Genomic DNA, 25,255 nt, shown 5'->3' on the forward strand with positions numbered 1-25,255 from the left:
CCTCAGGAGAATGTGCTGATCAGAACCTTCCAGAATCTTAGTCCAAGAATCTCAAAGTAGTATGTTTTTGTAAGAATCCATTTGATTTTTCTGCTTGTACAGATGATGAGTTCCCACCAGAGAAGGATAATGTGAAACAAGTTGTCCTGCTCTAGGAGTAGCCTCTCTTGATCAAACAGGACAGAACCTGGAGCTTCTGTTGCTAGTCAAGACCACCGCGCATTTGCCTCGAACCAAGATCTCTGTGTCACAAACAATCAAGGAACCATCTCTGGCTGTACAGGTGTAGCTGCTTCTTGTAGCCCCAGTGAAAGAACATGGGAGCCGAGGTCTTGCTAATTGTAGTGAGCCTGCCTGCATCGCAAGTGTCAGGTGATTTGATAGGACTGACGTGCAAGTAAATGGAATAGGAAAAGACACTGCAGTGGACGGTTGGTCCATTAGTTTGCCCAAGCATCTTGTTTTACTAAGGAGCTCTCTAATGGTTTCTCGGCAATAATTACTCTCTCTCTTCCTCATGCTATTCAACATGACAGGCACTTGCCGACGTCACAGCTAATAGATTTGCACTCTAACAGGCCCCAGCGCTGAGTCTCCTTGAGTACCTTGGCTAAGAAATGAGTGATGGCTTTGCTTTGCTTTTTTTTTTCTTGAGAAAAATCTCTAATGCAGGAGATAATCGTTTTATTTTGGATATTTAAGCAGGTATGTGGTGTAGCGTGAGTGCTGGAGAAAAAAATGATGCATTACCTGTGAACTCCCCGTCGTATGTCTTACGTGTTAGTAGTTGATGTTACTGAAGTAGAGGGGAAATTTCATGGGCCGTTTTACTTACACACTGATAACTTCAGACTTGATCCAGAACCACAGGCAGGGAGCGGTTTCCACAGACGTGAACTTCTAGGCATCGGTCTGGAAGAGACACAGTATGGGATGATTCTTTTGTTTCAGATGGTGTGCAATCGGGAGTAGTTTTCCTATATACAGTTTTTTTTTTTTTTAAACCCAAGAAGGTGTCTTAGAATAATGTACCTTAAAAATTGTTGTTTGGGTCACTTCTTTATGATGTATGGTCTTTTCCTCTTAGCGCGAGATTTACTTTTTGAAAGTCAGTTTGGACTGTCTATAAGAAGTATTTCAGTTTCATTAATAATTTTTGGATTATTTTGAGATTCCCAGTACAGTTTGTTAGAAAACAGTGTGTGTCACATGGCATGATCATTTTTCTTACTGTCTTGGAGGGGAGTGGTCATAAATAATCTTGGTGCTAGAAGACATAAGAGGAAGAAGAAACACCTGCAGTGTCAGGTGTGGGAGGCGGTGCTTTGGGGTTCGACATCTCTACTTCCTGTTCGTGTATTCGTAGGGGGATTGTTCTACTCAGCAGTTTGATCAGATTGAAGATCCCCGTTTGTAAGTTCTCGGAGAGATGAAGAAAGGAGCAGGAACTCAGTTTCAGATACCCTTTTTACCTGTAAACCATAGAGCTGCCTCTTAGAACAGTTTCCTAACTTTAAAAAAATTACTCTTGTTCTACTGTATGAGAGAGAAGGGAAAGCATCTTAGAAACATGTCTTAAGCACGTGATGAACTCGAAAGGGTTCTAGAGGGTCTTTTAGAATCTATTTTCTTTGTGCAGCTACCAGATACCGATGTTGGCAGCAGTTCAGAGGGTCACAGGGCATTTAAAATCACTAGGCTGTGGGGAATAAAATTCTAGGTCTATTGCACTGAAAATTATTTAAAACTTGTGTTTACTCAGTGGCAAGTAGTACAAAAAGCATTTTTTTCCCTATACGAGTGTGTTTAAACAGGTACCTTAGACATACATGATCAATGAAAATGCTCAAAACACATTCGTGTCCCCAGGGCTCTCAGCACTGCAGGTCACTGGGTCCACTGAAGTCCGGTTTCCCGTGTGCAGAGCTGATCTCACTTTCGAGCCACTCATTTCGTGTAGTGGAGGGCTAAGGCTGTACAGCTGCGCAAAGTGGGGAACTAGGACTTTTATGCCCACACCCAGTCTTGTTTGTTTCTCATTGATAAAATAATTGAGTTTATAGTTTCAATGCCAAAATTGAAAGTTAAAAAAAATAGTCTTGAACATTAAAAACCAATTCCAACAGGGGGTACCTCTCTGTACTCACTGTAGATTCTTGTTTATTCCCGTTTTATGGGTGTCACACTTGAGTGAGTTAGATTGGGCCTTTCTTGGTTTTCCATAGGAGTTTAATACATAGATCCTCATTTCTTTAGTTAGGAGATTTGCACCAGTGTTGTAAGCGCAACGAAATTCATTTCTTGTAGTCTGCGTTATCCTTGTCATTATTGTCCACCCAGGATATTATTCCAGCTCCCTTCTGTGGGAAGGGAAGTATTTTAAATACTCATCAGTCAGAGGGTAAAAGGCTGATCTTAGCAGCTCTCATCTCTGAGATTGCGACTAACTTCAGATTGTGCGTAATTATATAGAGAGTTGAAATGAGGAAAATACTATGTGTGCTGAAGTTAATTTTTATAACAAAGAGGTCCAGATGTTACTTGTCCTGGTTGTAAATCCTGGGACCTTGGTTTTTTCCCGTGACGAAGAGGGGTGTGTTGTTATTTGTGTTCTCATGTGTCACTGCACATCAGGTGCTGAGACATTTAGACTGGATTGTTATGTGCACATCACCAAGTATTCATCACAGTTCTAGATGGTGTAACCTGTTCACTAGTGTTGCGGGGTACATCACTTGCTCCTAAGTCATGAGACTATACGGCATATTACTGTTCGGTATATTGCTGTCAACAGAAATGGATATTTTTATACCTGAACATATCTGAACACAGAAAAGACACAGTAAGAATACAGTAGGAATGATGAAAAATGACGCATGTATAGGAGACACATCTTACAAATGATGGTATAGATAGAAGAACTTACAAACTTAAAGGTGGATGAGTGATGAGCTAATGGTGTGTGACTTTGAGGACCTGGGGCACTGTACCAAACTACTGTAGACTTTATAAGCACTGTGCACATAGTCTACACTGAAATTATTACAAGTTAGATCTTTAGTAATTTATCAAGCTAATAAATCTTTGTATTTTATAAAACTTATTTTTAAATGTCTAAATCTTATACTTAGCTTAACATCCGGATAGATTGTACAAGGCTATTTGACCGTTTTCAAGAAAGTTTTATTTAAAAACTTTTTTGGTTAAAAATTAATATGCAGACATACGTAAGCCTAAGTCTGACAGTGTCAGGATCAGATCTTGTCATTCTGGAACCTCTTCCATGGTGGTGACAAGATGGAGACGCCCTTTGCTTAGCACCTTTTCTCTAGCCCTTCTGAGGACTGCCTGAGGATTCTTTTCAGAAGTATGTCTAGGCTATTCTCTCTGGTTTCTTTCCTGTTTTTTTAATCCTAGATTTATTTGTAAGGAGATAATTTACCAAGAATACTCCGCTCCAGCAATAAGACTTTCATTTTCTTGTCTTTGCGTTTATTTTTCTTTTTCAACTATGTGTTCATTTGATAATTTTATAAAAATCGTTTCGTGGCAGTCTTTGGGACCACAGTGTACACATGGTCCATTGTCAAATGAAGCATTGTCTGAACAGCTAGCTGTCACACACAGTCACTTAATGTTTGGATTGGTAGGATGTATAGCCATAGATCCTATATCCACAGGGTTTCCAATCACCTAAGGCAGCAGTTACTGTAAACTGAAGTATTGTGGCTTACCATTATTGTCATTATTACGACATAGGTCATATATATATATATATATATATATATACATACACATACACACACACACATATATGTAAATATATGTATATGTGTGTACATATATATGTATGTATATATTCATATATATTCATTATATTTGCTTATATGTATATTGCTCATCAGTGTACTTGTCTAAGGGAAACAGACTTACATGGTAGGCAGCATTGTGGGGGAATTTTAGAATGCCTTTGTCATATCCGTAGTTTAGTGGAGTATGTAAAACAAATGGTACCCACTGTAGGGTGAACCCTTAAAGAACTAATCAGTTTTGGATATTACGCCCAGTTAGAACTCACTTGAACTTTCCTGTACACAGTTACTTGGGAAAATATGGGAAAGCCTAGTGATTTGAATCAATAGATTTGTTTTGTAGCCTGTGAAGTGTGATCCAGTGGTTAGTGCATCTAACCTCTGAACTTTTCAATCATTGTCTGTGCAGCGGGGATGGCAGTAATGCTTTCTTCTGGATGGTTTGAGGATACAGGAGTACCTTTTGTAAATTTATATACAGTTCGCTAACTTACCAAGGTATTCTTGCCAAATGACCTAAATTAGAAGGAAGGTGATTTAGATCAAATCCCTGAGTTCACTGTCTAGAGTCAGATTACATTTGTCCATTCTACTTGGAAAGGGGGGGCCATCAAAGATGTATGGCTTTAATCTTATTTTTGTTAGAGGCTATGAGTACTATAACCCCCGTAGCTTCAATTAAAATACTTGAAAATAGTTCATTTTCTGTTCTAATTACTTGGCAGAAATTTAGAATAGAAAGAAACTAGTAACAACCAACCTTTCCTTTGCACTTACAGATCAACAAAAGAGATTCTTGGGTCCTAGAGACCAAAGAAAGAATCAGCAGGAATGCCCAGGGTGAATGATGGATTGCAGAGCCTGGCTGGTAATTACTTTCACTGAGCTAAAACATTAACTTGATCCATGGGAGCAAGGCCAGATGAAAATCGGGAGGTGGACCTCTTCCTCCCTGTGGACTACCCATGCTTGCCTGGTGGAGGTAGCTGTTTCTTTGGTGGGAGAGTCCAGTCCAGCTTCCTTTCCAGAGGTAGATTTTCCTCTCCCTGGTAGACAAAGAGCGGTACCTTTGTTTTGGCTATTGTACTGGTGTGTGTTTAGGTCAGCCTGCTTTCTGAGATGGCAAGAACTCAGTTTCTCATGACTTTTCAGTAGGATACAAGATAGTAACAGAGTTTCTCATATTGGGGCTCAAATTTGGCTTTGCTATTTTTTTTTTAGATTTCATAGTGTGGAATGTTGAACCCACAGCCCTTGCACGTGTTTGGTAAGCATCTTGGCATTAAGCTCCACTTTGGACTTTGAAGGCTTAGCTTTTGGATTTTTGTAACATGGCTACCAAACAAATTTCCTTACATTGAACTGCAGAATATTGTTCTCTTCAGAAGAGCCAGCGAATATGTTTAGTGATGTGATAGTTATTAACACTTCACTACTTTGCTATGAAGGAAAGCTTGTGAGTCCATAAAGAGGCTCAGTGATGTGCTTATGAGGCGATGTAGGTTCTCATACACGCATGTCTTCAGATGGCCATGGAACGTAAGCTAGTGAGAACTCATCCAGTTCACTGCGTTCTTCAAGCCTCTGTCCCAGCACACAGTAGAAAGAGTAACCTTGAACTCAAATTTTCTGAGTTCAAGTTGATTATTACCACATGGGAGTAACAATTATTGTCGTAAGAGACTTAGAATAGATTAAACCTTAAATCTATATTAGTGTTAGAAATGGTAATAGATCACGAACACTCCTGTGTTGTTTACCTTTATTATTTTCATCATGCTCCATTTCTACAACCACTATGTTTTGTGCTAGTCAGGTGGTTCTCTGCTGTGTGCCATATTGTTGAAGTCTAACTTTCTGATAACAAAGGGGCTGTGGTTTCTTGCCATCCTCCAAATAGACTGACCCAAAGATCTATCACTGTGCTAGCCAGAAAGGGGTACTTACTACTCTAGCCTGCCAGGGTAGGCATGTACTTCAGACTGTATGAAAAGAATGCTTATCAGTGTTGATGTTTTGGACATCCATGGAGACACAGAAGGGCAGATAATGGATATTGATGTTAGATTTTGGTTTTTTTTTTGTATTTATGAGTTTGTTATATTTCTGACATATAAACATTTCTCACATGTGAGTGTACAAGTATATTCTTTTGCAGTAGACCTTCTGTGGAATCATCATTTCATTGTTGAGACATGGATTTTTTTAGACATCTAAATTGAAGGTATATATTTCAAGTGTCTATAAGTAGTCTGGCAAGCATACGTTTTTTAAGTTGGAAGGCTTCAATTATAAAATGTGTTAGGATGAAGTTCCTTAAAAGAGCTGAATTTTGTGGGATTTTAAATGACATGAGACTATTATTGATAGAAAGGAACAATCATTAAGTATTAACTGAATCAGCTGTGATACTGTTAGTTGGTTTCATCTCTGTGGGACATACTTGTTGACTCATTGCCAGCAGAGCTTAGTAGAAGGAACATGGACTGTAGAATAATGCTGGCTTGGTAGTTTACCTATTTTCTTTACTTATGAGCTTGGGAATTGAGTATATTGTTTTTCTAAACCCTCAGTGTCACAAACTTGTAGCACAGGCCTGGAGATGGTTCAGTAGTTAAAGACTCTGCTCCTCTTGAAGAGGATCAATCTGGCATTTGATTTCCAGCACCCACGGTGGCTCACAAATGTCTGAATAGACACTCATGTGTTGCCCATACATCTATGCAGGCAAATCATCCATACACATAAAATAAATACTAATTTTTAAGTGAGGGTGCTACCTCCTTTGCAAGATTCCTAATCTCGAAGTGACCTGCTCTGTTTTTTATGACCACAGCATTTCCCTCAACCTCGTTTCCTCTATTTCAGAAGGATCAAGTCATGGCATAAGGGAACTTGGAAAGTTTTTGTTTTTACACTAGCATTTTCTGTAGTTGGCCTTGTAAATCATGCCTTTACTGTGGAACCCTTGGCTCCTATAAATCTCAGGCCCTTGGGAATGAAACCCATGACAATCATGAAGTGTCTTACTTCAAAAGATGAGAAAAACAAGGAACCCAAATGTTCTCTGCAGCAGAGTTGTGTTTATGTCTTTCCTGAGCCTTCCCCGGGGGGGAACAGCATTTCCATCCACCCCTTACTGGCAGGGGCAGGCATGGCTTGGAGAAAGCTTTGGGACTGAGCAAAGGTTACAATTGTATGACTGTCTGGCCTTCCTTGACCATTCATTCCCCTTCCAGGATTCCTGTAACTGTCATCAGATGGTGCATACTCCCAAAGGTTTCTAATATTGCTGTGATGTCAGAAGTATGTTTTTTAAAGGCCAGGATTAGCAGTTATGGTTTTTCTTTTCTTTTTTTTTCTAACACTAGCAAACCAAGCGTTTTTGGAGTAGGGAAACTTCTGTCAAACATGGAGCCCTCTATTCTGTCTTCCCTAGAGCTTTCCCACTTCTTTTGCTAACTTATGCCACCTACATTGTCTTGGAATTTCCACCCTACAAAAGTGAGAAATTATTCTGTTAACATTGATTCTATCAATTATACTCAGTCTCCACATTAGTACCACTCTTTCTGGGGATCTTTATAGAGCATTACATCCTTCTTGGGCCAGCTAAAGGCCTCAGGGAGGTTGAAAATCGGTCTAGACAGTGGGTGAACCCTGTGAAAAGTGACTCATGCCTTGGAGTTCTTCTGAGATAGATCCTGAATTATTCCTGATAATATTTGAATGCCTGAGGTGAAGGCATTAATTGTCAAAACAGATGCTCCAATGGAAATAGCAAGCTACAGGGCACAGGAAGAGAAGATGATTGTATTCTACGGGGTATGTACTCCTTAGCGTATAAATAAGAAAGACCTCATCACTTTACATTCCTGCTTGTTTCAGTGCTCGGGATGGATGCTGTGTGTAAGGCCCAGACACGGGAGGGCAGCTGATGTGCTCAGAAACTTTATCCTCTCTGGTTTTTAGGGTAATAGGTTTTCATCATTGTCTTGGTTGCTTTTATATTGCTGTGCTAAAATACCATGGCCAGGGCAACTTACAACATAATTTTTTAATTTGAGGTTCATGGTTCCAGAGGGTTCCAGTCCATGACGCGTGTGGTGTTGAGCATGGCATCAGGCAGGCATGGTGCTGGAGCCATAGCTGGGAGCTTACCTGTCATCCACGAGCGTGAGGCAGAGTGAGAGCTAATTGCTTTTTGACACCACAAAACCCACCGCTAGTGACACATCCTCTACAGCAAGGCCACACCTCCATCCATCCCAAACAGTTCCACCAACTGGAGAGCAAGAATTCAAATACATGAGCCTTTGTGAACTACTCTCATTCAGACTATGACAATCGTCATAAATTTGAAAACACAAAAATTACAACTGCCGCACATGCGTCCCTGTGTGCCACATGTGTGTCCATGTGCATGGATGTGTGTATGCCAGTGTGTGTGAAGCTGACAGGACTTTTCTCTTTTTCCCTCTATTTATTTGTTCTTGTCTCATACAGTGAATGCTGACTGCAGCTTCCCTTTCCTTTACAGCTCCCAGTTTTCCCCACATCCTTTATCCCCCACCTACCTTTCAGAAAAGGGCAAGCCTCCCAGAGGTATCAACCGAACATGGCATAACAGGATACAATGTGACTATGTACAAGTCCTCATTCATATCAAGGCTGGAAACGGCAACCCAGTCAGAGGAAAAGAGTCCTCGGATCAGGCAAAAGAGTCAAAGACACCCTCACTACTACTGTTAGGAGACCCATAAAACCCCCAAGCTAAACATCCGTAAGATACATGCAGAGGATCTATTGAAGACATATGTAGGCTCGCTCTATAATTGCCCCTTCAGTCACTGTGAGTCCCTCTGAGCCCTGCTTAGTTGTTTTTGTGGGTCATGTTCTCCTGGCATCCTCAAACACTCTGGCTCCTACCATCTTTCTTCCTCTTCTTGGCATTTCCTGAGCTCTGCCTAACCTTAGGCTGTGCGTTTCTGCACCTGCTCTCATTAGCTGTCTGAGGAAGCCTCTCTGATGTTGATTGGACTAAGTAAAAATCTATGAGTATAGCAGAACTTTATTCATTAGCAATCATTTCATTGGCTTTGGGGTGGGGTGGGGGAGCTATGTTTGGTTCTGCCTTAAGTCTCTGGACCATCCAGGCAGTGTTGGCCATGGGCTCCCTCTCCTGGTGTAGGCCTCAAGTTAGACCAGTCATTCGTTGGCCACTTTCACAAACTCTTGAGTCATCATTGTCCCAGCACATCTTACAGGCCGGGCAGGTTGTAGGTTGAAGGTACGTGGCTGGGTTGGTGTCCCAGGACTACTACTGGAAGCCTTGTCTAGTTACAGGATTGAAGATGGCCAGTTCAGGCTCTGTGTTCTTCATTAGTAGGAGTCCTTGCTAGGATGCCCCCAAAAGTATCTGGAAGTTTCTACTATACTAGGTTTCTCCATCACCCTCCAAATGCACCCCCCACAATTCCATTTGTCTCTCCCTATATTCTCTCCCTCTATCCTTTCCATCTCCAATCCAACTCCACATCTGTTAGAATGCTGATATTTGAAATACGGAAAGAACTCAAGAAACTATGCATCAACAAACTGAATAATCCAATTAAAAATAGGATACAGATGTAAATATAGAGTTCTAAATAGTGGAATCTCAAATGGCTGAGAAACACTTAACGAAATGTTTAACATCCTTAACTGTCATGGAAATGCAAATCAAATCTACTTTGAGATTTCACCCTTTCCCTGTCAGAATGGCTAAGACCAATAATACAAGTGACAGCCCATGCTGGTGAGGATGTGGAGCAAGGGGAACACTCCTCTAATGCTGGTGGGGATGTGGAGCAAGGGGAACACTCCTCTAATGCTGGTGAGGATGTGGAGCAAGGGGAACACTCCTCTAATGCTGGTGAGGATGTGGAGCAAGGGGAACACTCCTGTAATGTTGGGGGAGTGCAAATGTGTACTGCCCCTTCGGAAGTCAATATGGCACTTTCTCAGAAAATTTGGAATTAATCTACTTAAGACCCAGCTATACTACTCTTGGGCATATATCCAAAGATACTCCATCCTACCACAAGGACACTTGCTCAACTATGTTCATAGCTGCTTTATTCAGAGTAGTCAGAAACTGGAAACAATCTAGATGTCCCTCAACCAAAGGATGGATAAAGGAAATACGCATTTAAACAATGTATTACTCATGTTAAAAAAAAAAACTGAAAACATGAAAATTTCAGACAAATAGATGAGGAACTAGAAACAAATAAACAAAGCAGTCATCATCCTGAGCAATGTAACCTAGACCCAGAAAGACAAGCATGACATTTACCCACTCATAAGTGGATATTAGTTGTTAAGGATAATCGTACCACATGTCATAGGCCTGGAGAGGCTAAGTAACAAGGAGGGAGGGCTCTAGTGGGAGCGGTGTACATAAGTCTTCCTGGGAAGGGAAAATAGAGTAGATTTTGTAGGTGGACTGGGGGGCAGGTGGGAATAGGAACAGGACTGACATTATTTTTCAAGGAAAGGAAATATTGCCTAAGCACGAAAGGACAGTTAATTTATCAAACATATATATATATATATATATATATATATATATACACACATTCATACATACATACAAGATTTATTAATTGATCTAAACCCATTTGTTCCCCCTCAACTCTAATTCCCCATAGCAAAGATTTACTACAGAGAGGAGGGGATCATACTGGAAAGTATAAAATTAATGAAGACATAGACTATTGTTTTGATTGCTTTTGTTGGCTGAGAAATTCTGTGTTTTAAAAGCTGTGTTGAGTCTTACAATAGGAAAATGTCCTTTGGTGCTCCTGTTAGTCAATGGTATTTTCTTAACCATCACTGGATACTGATGGGACTGTCTTTTTACTTCCTTCCTTGGAGCAACCCCTTCATAGTTTTCATATTAAAAATAATTGAGGCAAATACCTGTGCCTAACTTGAGAACACTGATGCCCATCCATGCCCCCTCTTTCCAGGTGTAGACTAGGAGCATGAACAAAGATCTCATGAACAAAGAGGAGAGATGCCTCCTGATTTCAGCTACGGAGAGGAACAGCCTTGAGAGCAGCATTGGACTGAGTTTTCTCCAGTGCTGAGAGGAACTGTGCTAGGAGAGGGTACTGATTATTTTCCTGTCTAAAGTTTAAAAAATTAACTGCTTGCAATAAGGTTCTGGAGCTCAAAAAGGCAACGAGACAGCCCTATCTTCTGAGGGAGACATTTACCAGTAAGAGAGGCAGGCCCTGTGATGGATGCCCAACATTGGGCATCACCTCTGACTTACTGTTTCGTTATCTTAAATTCCCCTCCTAGAACTCCCACTCCCAAAGCAGACGCTACAGGGCTACAATTACCTGATGCTAGGTCTGCCTGTCATTGTGAGATCTGACTCAAGAAGGAGCATGTATTCCTTGTCCTCCGCTGTCTTTAGGTTGCTGGATGGGGTGGATATGCTTCCTCTGGTACTTGGGCTCCCTTACTTTCTTTGGAGCTTTTGTGTCTCCCTCATAGCTGTTTTCTGCCATCTGGTTGACCTCCATGTTGGCTAACTCAGACTGTATTCTCTCCCTCCTCTCTTTTACTTCCCTGACAGCTGCTGACGTTTACACTTGCCTGCTTTCGAGTTTTTCTCTTCAATTTTAGTAAAATTGTCCGTGAGCTTCTAACAGCAACAACAAGAAGTCACACAATGCATTCTGTTTCAGTTCAAGAATGTTTTTCTTTTCTGTTTTTTATTTGTTTGTTTGTTTGTTTGTTTGTTTTTGTTTGTTTGCTTTTTATTCTGCTGCAAGACTTGGTTGGCAAGTTCTTTCTGGCGAGATGGAGAAGTAGATAGTTTCCCCATGTGGAAGCCCACTGATGGTGAAGTCAGCGTATTAACCACTTTGTTTTTACTTCTTGTGTCACCTTCATGGAAGATGTGATAGAGTAAACTTATTTTGACTCTGCTGCTAACAGACTGAGTCTCTTTGCTTAGTCATGTTACTTCTGCTTTGGGTTGTTATGATGACAGAGAAAGCATGTTTTGAGAAACATGAAAAACCATTGTCATTTTTAGAGCAGTTAGTTTTCACTGCTCATGTTCCTTTAGCCTGGTATGTTTGCTTTAGAATCTGACTTTGTTGACAGTTCTGTTACTATATTAAAGATGTTTCTTGCCATATATTTTCCATTTCAGTTAAGAAAACTCACTTTATTTCCTAAGATGAATTATAATTAGGATTGTTTGGTACCGAAAATCTTTTCTCACTTAATGTCCCTAATGAGATACAAATGTTCTAAATGTCCTTATGAGAGGATTATATTTAGAGAGGAATCCACTTATTTTAGTTAACTAATCCCTTTTCTCTTGTATCATACATCCTTACTAGGCCATCACGTTCCTGCTCCTTATGGAATTCTTGTGAAATCAGACCTCTGCAAGCAGTATGATTAACTTTCAAGGTCAGAGGTACTGAAAATGTCAGTGGAATCTGTTGGTGCTCCATACCTCCATGGCACTCTTCCTAGACACATGTATGAGAAATGCAAGACTTTTTCTATTCTTAGGAACTAATTTTATTAGTTCTTTTCTTGTATTTATGCCAGTTTTCTATAGAATACAATAATGGGCTTCCTTTGCATTTTTCCACTCTGTTCTCCTGTCTCCCGTATCGACTTGGAATGGGTTTTCTAGCTCAGTGGGTCATTGTTTGTTGTACTCAGTGTCCCAGGGGAATGAACTGAGAGTGTGATGCTGAGTTCTACGGAGTTATATCTGTGCAGCATCTGGGTATCAGTGATGGTCACGGTTATCTTGTACAGAAAGCAGACACAAATAGCATTTTGAACAGCTTGATTTGTGAAGTGGCTTTTTGAGTTCAAATCCTGGCTTTATTGCTTACTGTTGAGCTATTTGTAGATGAATTATTTGACTTCCTTATTCTCTGGTATTTTATACATACAATGGTGATTATAATGCCCTTTGCCTTGTGGGCAGTTGTGAGGATTCTGTGAGCACATTAGAGAATATAATTCTCCGTGGTGTATTTGTATCACAGTGTCTAGTTTAATTTCTACAGATATCATCTAATATTACTCTATCTTAGTCCATTCAACCAATGAAAAGATATTATTGACTTTGTAAAAGGAATGTCAGAAAAATATAATACTAGCCCATAATTTTGTTACTGGTATCAGAATTGGAATTGTAGGACAGAATTCTTCTCATCTATTAATCTTGATGGAGCTGGGTCTCCAGGGACCTCCCTGCTTCTTTGATATTATAAGATGTAGGAAGATAATCAAGTTCTATTTCTTAAATCTATGCTGATTCAGTTCATTCATTTTAAATTTACTTGTTAAATATAAGTGTTTCTTCTTTTACATGATTCTGGCTTTTACTTGCCATGGTTAATTAACTTAACACCAGTTCCCCATCAGTATAGTCTAAAGTTCAGTTAATGAGTTATGATTTACTGTATTAGTGGCATTAGTTCTTTCTGTTATTTGGTTTATCAGCAGACAGACATGTAGTTAATGTTGTCCCCTTGTCTTTGATAAACTCGTGTGACAATTCAAAAGTAATGACAATGGAAAAGAAATCTGTCAAAAGAGCTCAAAGTGAAGTAAAGAAATGCAGCGTATTCACACAGGACATAAGATTTGAACTAATTTTAAGCAGGATTCTGGAACAGTATAGCTGACCAAGGGAACAACCAAGCCTCCCCCGATGGTAGAAACTGTGTGTAGTTGGGGAAACTGAGGGATGGGCCTCTAGTTGATTATAAATTGGGAGATTGCTTATGTCACAAGTGTAGGGACAAAACAAGAAAGAATGATGGAAAAGTCTTCATACTAAGGACACTCTTAGTGATATTATATAATTCTGGAAATACAAAGGATGAAATAATGAAAATTGATCCAACCCAAACTTAGAGCAATGAATTCATCAAGGCCCACAAAAGATACCTAGTGAGTGCTATTCAATATAGTGTTCTTGTTTGTGAATTAAACAACATACCTTGAAAGTTCCCCTGTGTGATAGAGAAAATAGCCTCTATTTCCCCGCCCTTATTGGTACCACTGTTATTTTTCTCACTCCTGTAGCTTAGCCTCTTCCAGAACGTGATATATATGTAAACCATACAGAGTATGTATTTGTAAGTGTGAAGGTTTCATTTGAGATTCATGTCTGTAGCTGCATGCAAGAACCTTTGAGATTTAAGCCGAAATGTAAGACTTGACCGAAGATAGAGTTGGGAGGACTCTTATTGCAACCTTGCCAGGCTCTGGTGGAAGAGACGGGGAGTAGACATTCAACATGAGTCCTGGGTTCAAGAATCCTGCAGGAGCTGAAGGCCTGTAGGAACTGCAGCAGGTGAGAGGGAGGAGACTGGCCTAGTGTGGTGAGCAGTGAGGGTCACCCTAAAGTGATGTTCAGCAGACAGGCTAAGGGGAATGGGAAGGAGTTACTTTCTCCCATTGTTCTCAGCTGTTTGCCTGAATTACTTTCCTGGGCACTAATTTTGCTTAATTAAATGACTCCTTTCTCTCCTTTCCACCCTTCCATCACAAGAATGGGCTTCCAGCCCCACACTTGGATCACTACCGTAGTTGATGGGATGTCCAGTCTTTGCTGCCTTCTAGAAATGGCATGGTCATTGCACTCATGAATTGACACTGTTGTACAAATGGCGAAGGGACTCGTGAGGTCTCTTGAGGAGCTCAGTTAATGGTTGCTAGTGGAGGAAGAATCACTCTATTCACAATTATAGCCATTGTCAAGTTGCCCATGCTTCAGTAGATAAACACTAACTCATGCTTGTACAAGCAACCTTAGTTAAACTGGGTTGATCACAGAAAGAAATAAAAGAAGAAAGAAAGGAAAGGAAGAAGGATATAAAAATAGGAGAAGTGAGAGGGAAGGGGTTCAGTGTTGGGGGATAAGAGAGGATAATGGTGTTAAAATGACTAAAATACAATTTATGCATGCATAAAGTTGGTAAAAAATAATAAAAAAGGACCGTTTCCTTTATCACCTACCCTAGTTTATCTGCAATTGCCCATTGTTTTCCACAGGGAACAACAGCATAAATGTCACAGATATTCTCGTGATTTGGGGACCCCTTAGAGCTGCATGTCAAGAGTTCAGTAATCCCAAACCAGCTATAGGCTTAGGGAATTCTCTTTTGTAAAGATCTTGGTAAATCTTTTACCAACAGAGATTCTATGGATTTTTTTTAACCTTTATTTTTAGTACTTGGAATCAAACCCAGGGCTTGCCATGTATTTTACAATTGTCCATCAATTGATACTTATTTTCTGTTCTTGGGACTATATTTTTAAAGGTACAGGGCACAAACTGGATCGAACTCTGTGGTAAAGGCCTAATGGTGAAGTAATGAAGCATTGTTAATTCTTCGGTTGTGATCAACTCATCCTTTCTGGAATCTCTTGTCAGCAGGGTTCTGAGGCTGCCTTGAGCTAACCAGGGGATTCTGGCTTGTTTAATAATTGTCTGTGTGTGGCATAGGAGGTAAAATACTCTAAAAAGCAGTATTCAGAATAGCTCTACTTCCCAGAAAAACATTTTCCAAAAGGTAGTTTGTTCATATAAATACTTGTGCTAGAAAGATACTGTCACTAATAAAAATAATAATAAGCATGATTACAGCTGAGGTGCATTTTATCCTTAACATAGTTCCAACAGATGAACAGTCTTTTTCCCTTCTGTATAGGCAGGAAACTGAGGCAAAGGGAAGTCAAGTAACCAGCCTAAAGTCTGACAGCTGGTGATAGCGGAGCAGAGACTCAGCTCAGGCAGTCTGCTTGAGCGTCTGTATTCTTCTGAGTAGATGTGTGGCCTTTAGGGTTCTACCGTGTTAGTACCATAAGGACTCATGAAAAGTGCTTCATTTTAAGAGTGAAGTCTTCAGGAGACTGAAAGATGACTAGCCGTAGATCCACCGTATCTTGGAATAGACTAGATACCCCTGCCAGAGGCTCTGGCCGCTGTAGGAAGTGTGTGTTTGATTGTTGTTGGTTACATGTCAGTGAAGAGAGAGGTGTAGCTCATCTAGGAAGACAGACAAAGTTGGTGTTTCATTCCATTCTTTCCCTTGGCCTTAGCCCTCTTTTGCCTGGGAATATGTTAGTTATCTTTCAGTGCCCTCTGCCATTTATTCTTCCCAGGGAGCCTAGAATCACCATTATCCTTTTCTAGGCTACCCTCTAGGGGGCTGTGCTTTGAAATGGGAGAGGAGATAGGGATTCTTAGAGGATCAGGAGTTACTGAGAGAGCTTGCATGAATTTGTGGCAGTCACTCTTGTACTCGGCCTGTGACATGATCATCATCCCTTGGGCTTCAACTTGTGTTCAACCTCCTCTCTCATTTGGAGTAGGTCGTCCTCTTACAGATAGAATTTGTTCACCCAAAGCATTCATTCTTAGGACCCTGATTACAAGAGCATCTAGATGGGAAGGGAAGCTCTGGCCTGACCGGATTATATTTCATTTCCTGGTTGTTATAACTTATTCTGAAGAGACAAAATTGGGGGAATAAATTAAATTGTTGAAATACTTGCTCTGTCTTATTCAGGTAGACGGACTGCTTCCCGTCCATTTGTCTCTCTGCTCCACACTAAGTCTCTGTATGTAAAAAGTTAAGTACTGTTCTGAATGCTGCCAGCTACCCATGGGTCCTAGCTTGGTTTCTATTGCGTTAAACATCATGAACTTGTGGGGGTAAGGGGCTTACTTGGCTTACACATTCCAGATCATAGTCCCATCACTGAGGGATGCAGGAGCTAAACAGAGATGGGAACCTTGGCAGAAAGATGCTTACTGGCTTGCCTCCAGACTCATGTTCCTCATGTTCTTCAAGTTACCTTCCTCATACCTCCCAAGAATACCTGTCTATGGATGGCACTGCCCCTGCGGTCCGGGCCCTCCATATAACTCAACCACAAGAAGCTGTCACATAGACACGCCCACACACCAAACTGGTAGAAGTAATTCAATTCTTCCCTCCCCGGTGACTAGTATGTGTCAAGTTGACAAAAGCTAACCGGGATGCGGGAAATGAGGTAGAATATTAATGCATTACAGTCAGCATTCACCAGTGGCTTTCCTTTTTCTCCATATTTCCTATAATTAAGAATGTCCTCCTCAATTTCAACTCAAAAATACCTGAAAAGAGTCCTTGTTTAGTTAAGAGAGAGTAAATTTCCCCAGGTAAGTTCCCATATGTTTTCTGTAAAAGCCAGCACACACTTTCTTTGTAGTTCACCCCTGTCGAACGAGGTGCTTCCAAGAGTAATCAGGCAGGCTGTGCCGCTCCGCTCCCACTGCCTTGCATTTTGTTGGGCAATTTTAACTTTTTTTTTGGGGGGGGGTGCTATTCAGAAGCGTCTGCTTCTTGTCATAGTACTGGCATCCCAGGTTCTGTGATCCTTTTTTCCCAGCTCCTGAAGCTTCTGAGCTGCAGGTCTGCTCGCCTAAGTGGATACATATGCTGGGGGGTGTTCCCTTCAGGGCTCTGGGAAGGGCCCGGCAGCCTGTGCACATGCTCTCTGCTTTTGTAAAGTTGGGCATGTGTGTGTTTACATCCCACCCTGTCCTCCACTCTTCCCTTCCCTTCCAGAGATTTTTTCCTTCCTTTTGTTGTCCCTCTACTCCCTACTAGGGCCTTTGTGCATGCCAAGTGTGCACACAACGGTTTTGTGTGCAGCAACAGTGCCCGCACGCTTTTTCTTAAAGCTTTTAATGTTTGTCCAAGAAGTAACTAAAGGACCTACTGAGCGTATTATCGTCTTTCTCCCTGCCTCTCCCTTCGTTTCCCTCCTGCTACCTTTCTCTTCCCCTCCTTTCTTCTTTCTTCCCTCTTCCTTCTGTCTGTCCCAAAGCCTCGCAAATGCTATACAAGCGAGGACGCATCCACTTTCCAGCTCTGTCTCTGGCTCAAGAATATGTTCTTGAATAGCTCCTTCAAGAAATAAACAGTGCAAGCCTGGGCCATCTTGGTTCATGACCCACTTACATGTTTGCGGCCCAAATCCTTCCATCTGTGATATTAGCTTCTTAGAATAACTCTGGCCTTTGTGAAATGCATTCTCAGATAGGATGTGCAGGCCCTGGAGGAATCCTTTGCTAGTGGGACACTGAAAGGCACTCTTGCACTATACTGAAATCTTAAGTATGGGCACAATTTAACCTTAATCTACTAGACAGTTGGGTTCAGCAGTTTGTTTAAGGCCCTAGGCCTTTCTCCGAACTGAAAACTTGCTCTTTTCCCAAAAGTACTCATACTGCAGAAGTGATGTTTCTGTACTAATGCCCCACCCACATTTGAACACTTCTCCCACTCTCACCGTTCAGGCAAACTTGTGAATACATTGTTTTATTTTACACTGTCCTTTGCAGCTGCTTCCCTTTAAAACTTTTTTTTTTAACTTTATTTGTAATTGCTGTGGCCAGAGGGCTGGGGTTGGTTTATGGTGAACTTTTATTACTACTCATAGCCCTTGCTAGGCTTGTTACAGTAGCTGTGAGGTCCCTTCAGCTTCTCTACAGGACATTCTTGTCGGGATTGGAGACTTTAAAGAAAAGCTGCTGGCACTGCCATTGTTCTTTGGCAACCTCCTCAGCTCTGCAGCCAAAGACTCTTTTGAGTATGGTGAGCTTACCTGTCTACATTCCCTCTTCTCCGATAGTCTTTCCATGTTCTGTACCAGGCTTGTTGTCTCCCAGTTGGGTATGTTTCTTGTCTACATACCTTTATCATATTGTCCTTTCCCTATCATATTGTTCCTTTAGTATAGTCACTTATGTATTTATGCAGTGTGATGGAGGCTTTAAAGCCCTGGACGTACCTTAGCCAGGTGCGGTGTGCACATGTCTCTAACCCCAGCATGGCCAGGCAGGTCTGAGGGTCTGAGCTTGAGGCCGGCTTGCTCTGCGTGGCCTCACAGTAAGAAAACAAACAAAGCCCTGGAGGTTTTACCTTACGTAGTTTTTAACAGTGGTAGGTGACCAAATACTTAGTGGGAAACAAAAGAAAACACAAAATTAATACATGCGTTAGGGTGCCACCCAATACGCTGTACCCTAATTTTCCGTTTCTGAAAATCTCCAAGCCTAGGACTGTTCTCTCGTAATTCCTGGATTAGAATGGTGCAGATACGGCTGTTTGGACTGAGAAGATAAATTGTTGAGTATCCATGTGGTGTATCCCCTTTACTTAAGAATTAATTTACCCCAAAGTCATTAATTTGCTGTTCGATTAATTGGGGATGCCAGTAATCATTTTTGAGAGTTTAAATTATTTTCGAAACATTAAAATATCTCAATGTAGCTGCTCAGCATGCTTTCACGGGCCAAGGATTTAGCTCAGTAGTTACAGTAGCATGCGTTGTTTGCTTAGCATGCGCCATGCCCTAGGATTTAATCTCCAGCACTGTACAGACCTCTTATGACGACACGTACCCGCCGATCCTGTGCTGAGAGGTAGAGTCAGGTGACCCTCATTCATAGGATAACCTAATTTAAGGTTTTGCCCCGCTACACAGAGAATTCAAGGCCACCCTGGGCCATATGAGGCCTTACATCAAAACATAATCACTAGCAACAAAGCTTTCATAAATTTAAAAGGATTTTTAAATTTTATGTCTGGAAAGGTTACCAATATTCTTTCGACTAATTGGGTTGTCAACTAAGTTAGTTAAGACGGATCTAATTTAAATATGAATTTGATGTTTGAATTTAATATTGTAAGGCAGCGTGGAAAGAAGTGCTATAGTGGTAACAATAGAGGCTTAATTTATGAATGAATCTTAAATTTGAGTTTGTTGTATAGACACTGTGATAAAGTGCTAAGTAAGCAAGGTGAATGATATTGTTTAAAGCTTTCCCCAAATAGATCTTAAATCTTAATCAATATTAAACTGTCTTAAATATAAGATTGTTTCACTAGACACTTGAGCGATGGGTAAATCTGTAGACTCCTGAATCTTGTAGGATGCAGAAGTGCAGGCTTAGATATGATACAAGCGTAAACCATTATGGTTTACATAATTTATCTCCTCGGTATAAATATTGTACTTGTAAAGTTAAAACTGCTGTCCTGGAAATCGGATTTTGGTGGTGGGCCTGGAGGAGGTTTTAGGGTTATGTTTGTGTTTAGAGTAAATTTGAGAGGTAAGTTAAGATTTATGGTGAACAGTGTGTAGAATATTTTATTTTTTTCAGAGCTTATGAATAAAAGCAGCATCTGTATTTAATGTCTGAGAACCAACCAAATTGAAGAAATATGGTACAATTCCATTTTCATTGTCTCTCTAAATTGTTCTTAACCTCTGATCAGTTATGAGTTATGTGTTTATGATATTAACATAATTAGTACCCTGTCATTGGTTACACCTAATTTTTCATAGTCATACTTTCAGGATTTATTTTTCTCTTAAGACAGGAGTAACACGAGACCTGTGTTTGCCCAGAATCCTGGATGATTTCTGAATTTGTTCATCACATAAGATAAGGTCACATGCTTTGCTTCTGAATAAATCCTATTAAGAATTAGTCGATCTTTTTCCCGGAAAATGCACCATTTACCTATCCTTCCATCCTATCTAAATCTTGTATTTCTCTCTTTCTCAAATACTGGTCATAGGCTGTAGCTCTAGGGTAAAGGTAGTTCTGGGATCAGAAATCTATTAAAAAAAAAAACAAACAAAAAACCAGCCAAATATAACACCTGCTTGGTAAGAACTACAGCTGTGAATAAAACAGACATTTCTTGTACTCTAAGTAACTTTTAATAGCGGTGGAGAGAAGTAAAGGAGACACTCACCACTCACCACTCTACAGAACTGTCACCCCAGAGTCCTTTCCACACAGAAAGGTGCCAAAGACTTTCTGGAGGGAGTGTCCCCTCTGCCTCATCTTCTTTCGTTAGAGAGTTAGCTTCTAGAGAAGTGAGAATTGACAAGCTGTGTTACAACTCATGGCAACTAGAACTCTACATATTCAATCAGAACTCTCATTCTAGGTCAGGAAAAGCTTCCCTCTGCCTCTTACCTGATGAGAAGATGAGAATGTGTGCTTTGATGTCCTTTCCTCCATAACAGAAAGAAATGTTTGTTTTAGAACATTTGAATTTGGTATTTTCAGCCATCACTCTCTAAGATGCCTTGTTGATAGAACAAATTTGAAAATGAATCTCTATTGAATGTGGACAAATAAACCACAGTCTGAAGCTCCAAAAGAAATACATACCATTAGCTGTCGTCTTTCAATATTGTTTTTCTCTAACTATATTGTGGTCATAAATCTTTCTTTATGTCTCTGTCTGTTCTGGTAATCCTGTATGTGTGCTGTTCTGCATTTATCTTCTTTCATTTGCATACCATGTTAAAGCACCATTCACAGTGTATCTGTGCATTGCTGTGGATAAGGATATAACTTGAAGGTGGGGGTTGCAGTGCATGTGGCAACAGCAAAAGGCCCTGAATCCACAGCAACAAACCCCTGATGACTCAGAGTCAGACGCGGGATAAGCCCAGTGTGTTTGTGGCCTTGCTCACACACGTTGTGTCCCGTTACTTCCTTGCAGTCTGCATTCTGAAGGTACAAGGCTTGCACCTTCTTCTACAGTACAAATGAGTATCTGGAATTTCATCGTTAGAATGTTTAATTTCAAAATTGCTGCTTGCTGGTGAGCGTCTTGGCGTGATTCTGTAATTCTAGGACTTGGGAACTGGTGGCAGAACCAGCTTGAGGGTTGTGTAGCGCGTTTGTGAGGAGCCTGGGATAAAAGACCCTTCCTCATCAGGAAATAGCAGCTTATCGTAATTTCATAAAAGACTGCTGTGACTTGGGAGTAGAACAGAATTTCCAACCATTCCTAAGATGACCTTCCACATACTTAGATCATGTTTTATCATGTCTTATGGGAAGTGGCCTTCTCAGCATTGATCATTAACAGTCAAATACCACCTCTATCCTAAGGGGTTTAATATTCTCTGCATCCTGCAGTATCTAAGATTTAATTCCCTGTGTAAAAATAATCACAGACAAAACAAACATGTCCATCTTTGTATGCAGATTTCCACCAATAAATGTATACACACATATGTATATGTACGTATATATACACCAAATAAATTTAAATAATTTTATTACTGATTTCCATATGCTTCTTATGTGTTAGTATACTTGGAATTACATAAAAATGTTTTGATAGAAAATGAGCTGTGAGTAGAAAAAGTTAGACGCCTTGGCTGACACCAATCCTTCATTCTACCGTCACATACTGTCCTATCAATGTATCATATCTTCCTTCTCTGTTTATCAGTTGATGAACTAAGTATTTTGAACTTTTAAACCAGTTGGGTGAGGTGTGCTGAAGAAAATGAGTTAGGATTGAAGTTTTAAGAACCCCAGTTGAGAACCTCGGCGAGAGTTTGTTAGTGTCGAAGGTGCGTTGTGAGTTAGTGGTGAATGGAGTCAGAGGTCTCCTGGTTAAAGCAGGATCACATGACCTGTTGGTCTACCTGAGCACTTCATCTTCTTTTCCTTTCCAAGTATTTGGTGCCTACTGAATCAGCATTACTTGTTCTTAATTTGTTTGTATTCTTAGAGACATTGTCTGTTCTGTAGCCAACCTATTGCCTTACATTTTTGATTTCTGGGATTACTCTATCAGCAGACATGGCTCAATATATTTGTTTAATTGTTGGATTTTTATTATCATAATAATACTGTCCCTCAAAGCAAGCAAAGGAAAAATGTATGCATGTATTGACACACCCCAAAACAGGCACATAATATAACACACACACACACACACACACACACACACACACACCAAAAGCACACCTACCTCTTCTCAGGGATAAGACACTTTTAATATGGCCTCATGGCTGTCTCACATTGAGACCTGCTGCTGCCTTGTCCTCTCTTTTCTGTTTTATGTGAAAGTTTCTGACACAGTACGTACTTGGTAACTTACAACTCCTGCATTTTCATTTCAGGCTATTGATTGACTGCAGTAGCTTAGGTCAGTTTGATAATGACACCTTTTAAAACTGAAGGTGATCTATATATTGTAATATATCATTACATTCTGTAGGTGTATTTTTACATTTGTCCATTTGTGTGTAAAGGCTACACACATGTGCGTGCAAGCATGCGTGTGTGTGTGTGTGTGTGTGTCTATCTATGTGGGTGTGTGTCTCTGTGTGTCTTTGTATGTGTGTCTGTGTGAATGAGTGTGTGTGTATATGTATGTGTGTGTCTGTGTGAATGAGTGTGTGTGTATGTATGTGTGTGTCTGTGTATATGTGTGTGTGTGTCTGTGTGAATGAGTGTGTGTGTATGTATGTGTGTGTCTGTGTGTATGTATGTGTGTCTGTGTGAATGAGTGTGTGTGTATGTATGTGTGTGTCTGTGTGTGTGTATGTGTGTGTCTGTGTGAATGGGTGTGGGTGTGTCTGTGTGAATGGGTGTGTGAATGGGTGTGTGGGGATGGTGGTGGTGATCGAAGGACAATTTGTCAGAGCTTCTAACTCCTTTTACCATGTGGATTCCAAGCTTTCGGGCTGGTTGGAAAGCACCTTTACCTGCCAAACTGTCCACCTCACGGGCTTAACTCCCAGTGACTGCATCTCTGCCTGAGAATATTGTTTTCACGGAGCCTGAAGTTCTGTGTAATATCTCTGCCTGGCGCCAGTACACCCTGGGGTCCCGGCTTGCAGAGACCAGAATGCCTTGTTCTACGTCTTTATGATGTTATACTTTAAAGGCAGAGCGGACGTCCCAGGTTTTTTTCACTTGATTTTGCCTTTCCTCTGCTCCGGGTTTTTGGTCTTCTCACCCTCTGACTTCTGCTTTCCTTGGCAAAGCTGTCCTCGTCGTCCTTACCTACCCCACGTGGCTGGTCCTGCCTGGCAGTTACCTTTACGCAGTCCTTCCTGCAAAGTGGCTACGGCTCCTTCCCAGACCCCTGTGATTAATTTCATTGCAGTGTTCCCATTATTTTTCCATCATGTTATCTCAAATTGGGAGTTAAGTGTTTAATTTTATTAATTATTTGGAGAGTGCTTTCTTTCATTCAAATAAAATAATTAATTGAGTGGTTTACATTATGTAGTACAATTAAAAGACTGCTTTAAGGTCTATTCATCTATTGCTCAAATTTGGATATTATTAAAGATATTTTCAGCAATCGAGTAGTGTTTTTTTTTTCTTTTTGTATCTTTTCCTCATTTGCCTGTGGCAAATTAATACATGTTTAAAGAATATTAAATATCTAAACAGTATGCATTTAAGCATATCATAATGTATAGTTTAAGGGCATGGTTTTATGCCTGACCATGTATCACCTGCCCGTAGAGTTTCACATGGGTTCTGGGCCTTGAACCCACTGCCGTGCTCCTGCTAGATAGTGTCGATTGAGCTCGTCCTCGACCCTGCTACACCATGCTTGATACCAAGTGGCTGGGCCCTGCTCACATCTTCTGATTTGTAGATCTGTGCTGCATCCTGAGAATTCACATTCCAGTGTGGTGATGATGCTGGTTCCAATACCACTCACCAGCCTGTGGTGGGGCAAACAAGTACTCTACCACTGGGCCACACAGACATAGGCCCTTGAGAGTAAGCGCTACAAAGGGACCTGGAAATAATGTTTAGATTTCTGTAACTTTGTATCTGTATTCCTTTTCTCTTTATGAGAGTATATATGTAAGACAAATGCCTGGTCCTATTTTACTAGGTATGGCCTTAAAAAAATAAATGAAAAGCAGGGGCTAGAGTGATGGCTAGTGGTTAAAGTCACTGCTCTTCCAGACTAACTGGGACCAACTCACAGCACCTACATGGCCGCTCACAACCATCTGTCACTCCAAATTTAGGGGATCTGATACCCTCCGCTGGTTTCTGAGGACACTTTGTACACACGGTGCAGATATAATATGCAGGAAAAAAAATACCCAAACATATAAAATAATAACATAAAAATGAAATTAAAATTAAAACCTTGCTGATGTGGAGGAGACTCAGGAACAAGGTCTTACTCTAAAATCCAGGTTGGTCTGACTGAAGACAAATGCCTTTTCCTCCCTCACACTCTTAGGGTTTGTTTTTGTTTCTGCAGAAAACAAGTGGATGCCACGTATCTTAGGCTTTGCTCCTAGTTCTGCAGGGAGGTACTTAGTACGTTTAAGCAGTTTATAGCGTTAGAACTGTCGCCACTTCATGCCTTCTATATAGGCATTTAATAATTGTCAAAGTAGCTTGTTTAGTTTGGGTCATTTATTTTTATGCGTATGGGTGTTTTGCCTGCATGTGTGTCAGTGTACCACGTGCATGCCTGGATGTTGGCACTGGAGATACAGACAGTTGTGAGCTGTCGTGTCCATGCTGGGAA

General features: G+C 40.7%; 1 protein-coding gene across 1 annotated transcript in view; it reads left to right on the forward strand.

Moving 5' to 3' along the window:
• The first annotated feature begins 4,590 nt into the window (after positions 1-4,590).
• The window catches only part of Bnc2 (basonuclin 2), a 328,627-nt gene continuing 307,962 nt past the window's right edge, over positions 4,591-25,255 (forward strand). The window contains exon 1 of the mRNA XM_032889467.1: positions 4,591-4,680. Within this exon, the coding sequence (XP_032745358.1) occupies positions 4,657-4,680 (24 nt within the window). The 5' untranslated portion in view covers positions 4,591-4,656. The remainder of the gene's footprint in view (positions 4,681-25,255) is intronic.

Source organism: Rattus rattus, chromosome 1 (genome assembly GCF_011064425.1).
Source record: "Rattus rattus isolate New Zealand chromosome 1, Rrattus_CSIRO_v1, whole genome shotgun sequence".
In the NCBI taxonomy this organism is placed as follows: Eukaryota; Metazoa; Chordata; class Mammalia; order Rodentia; family Muridae; genus Rattus; species Rattus rattus.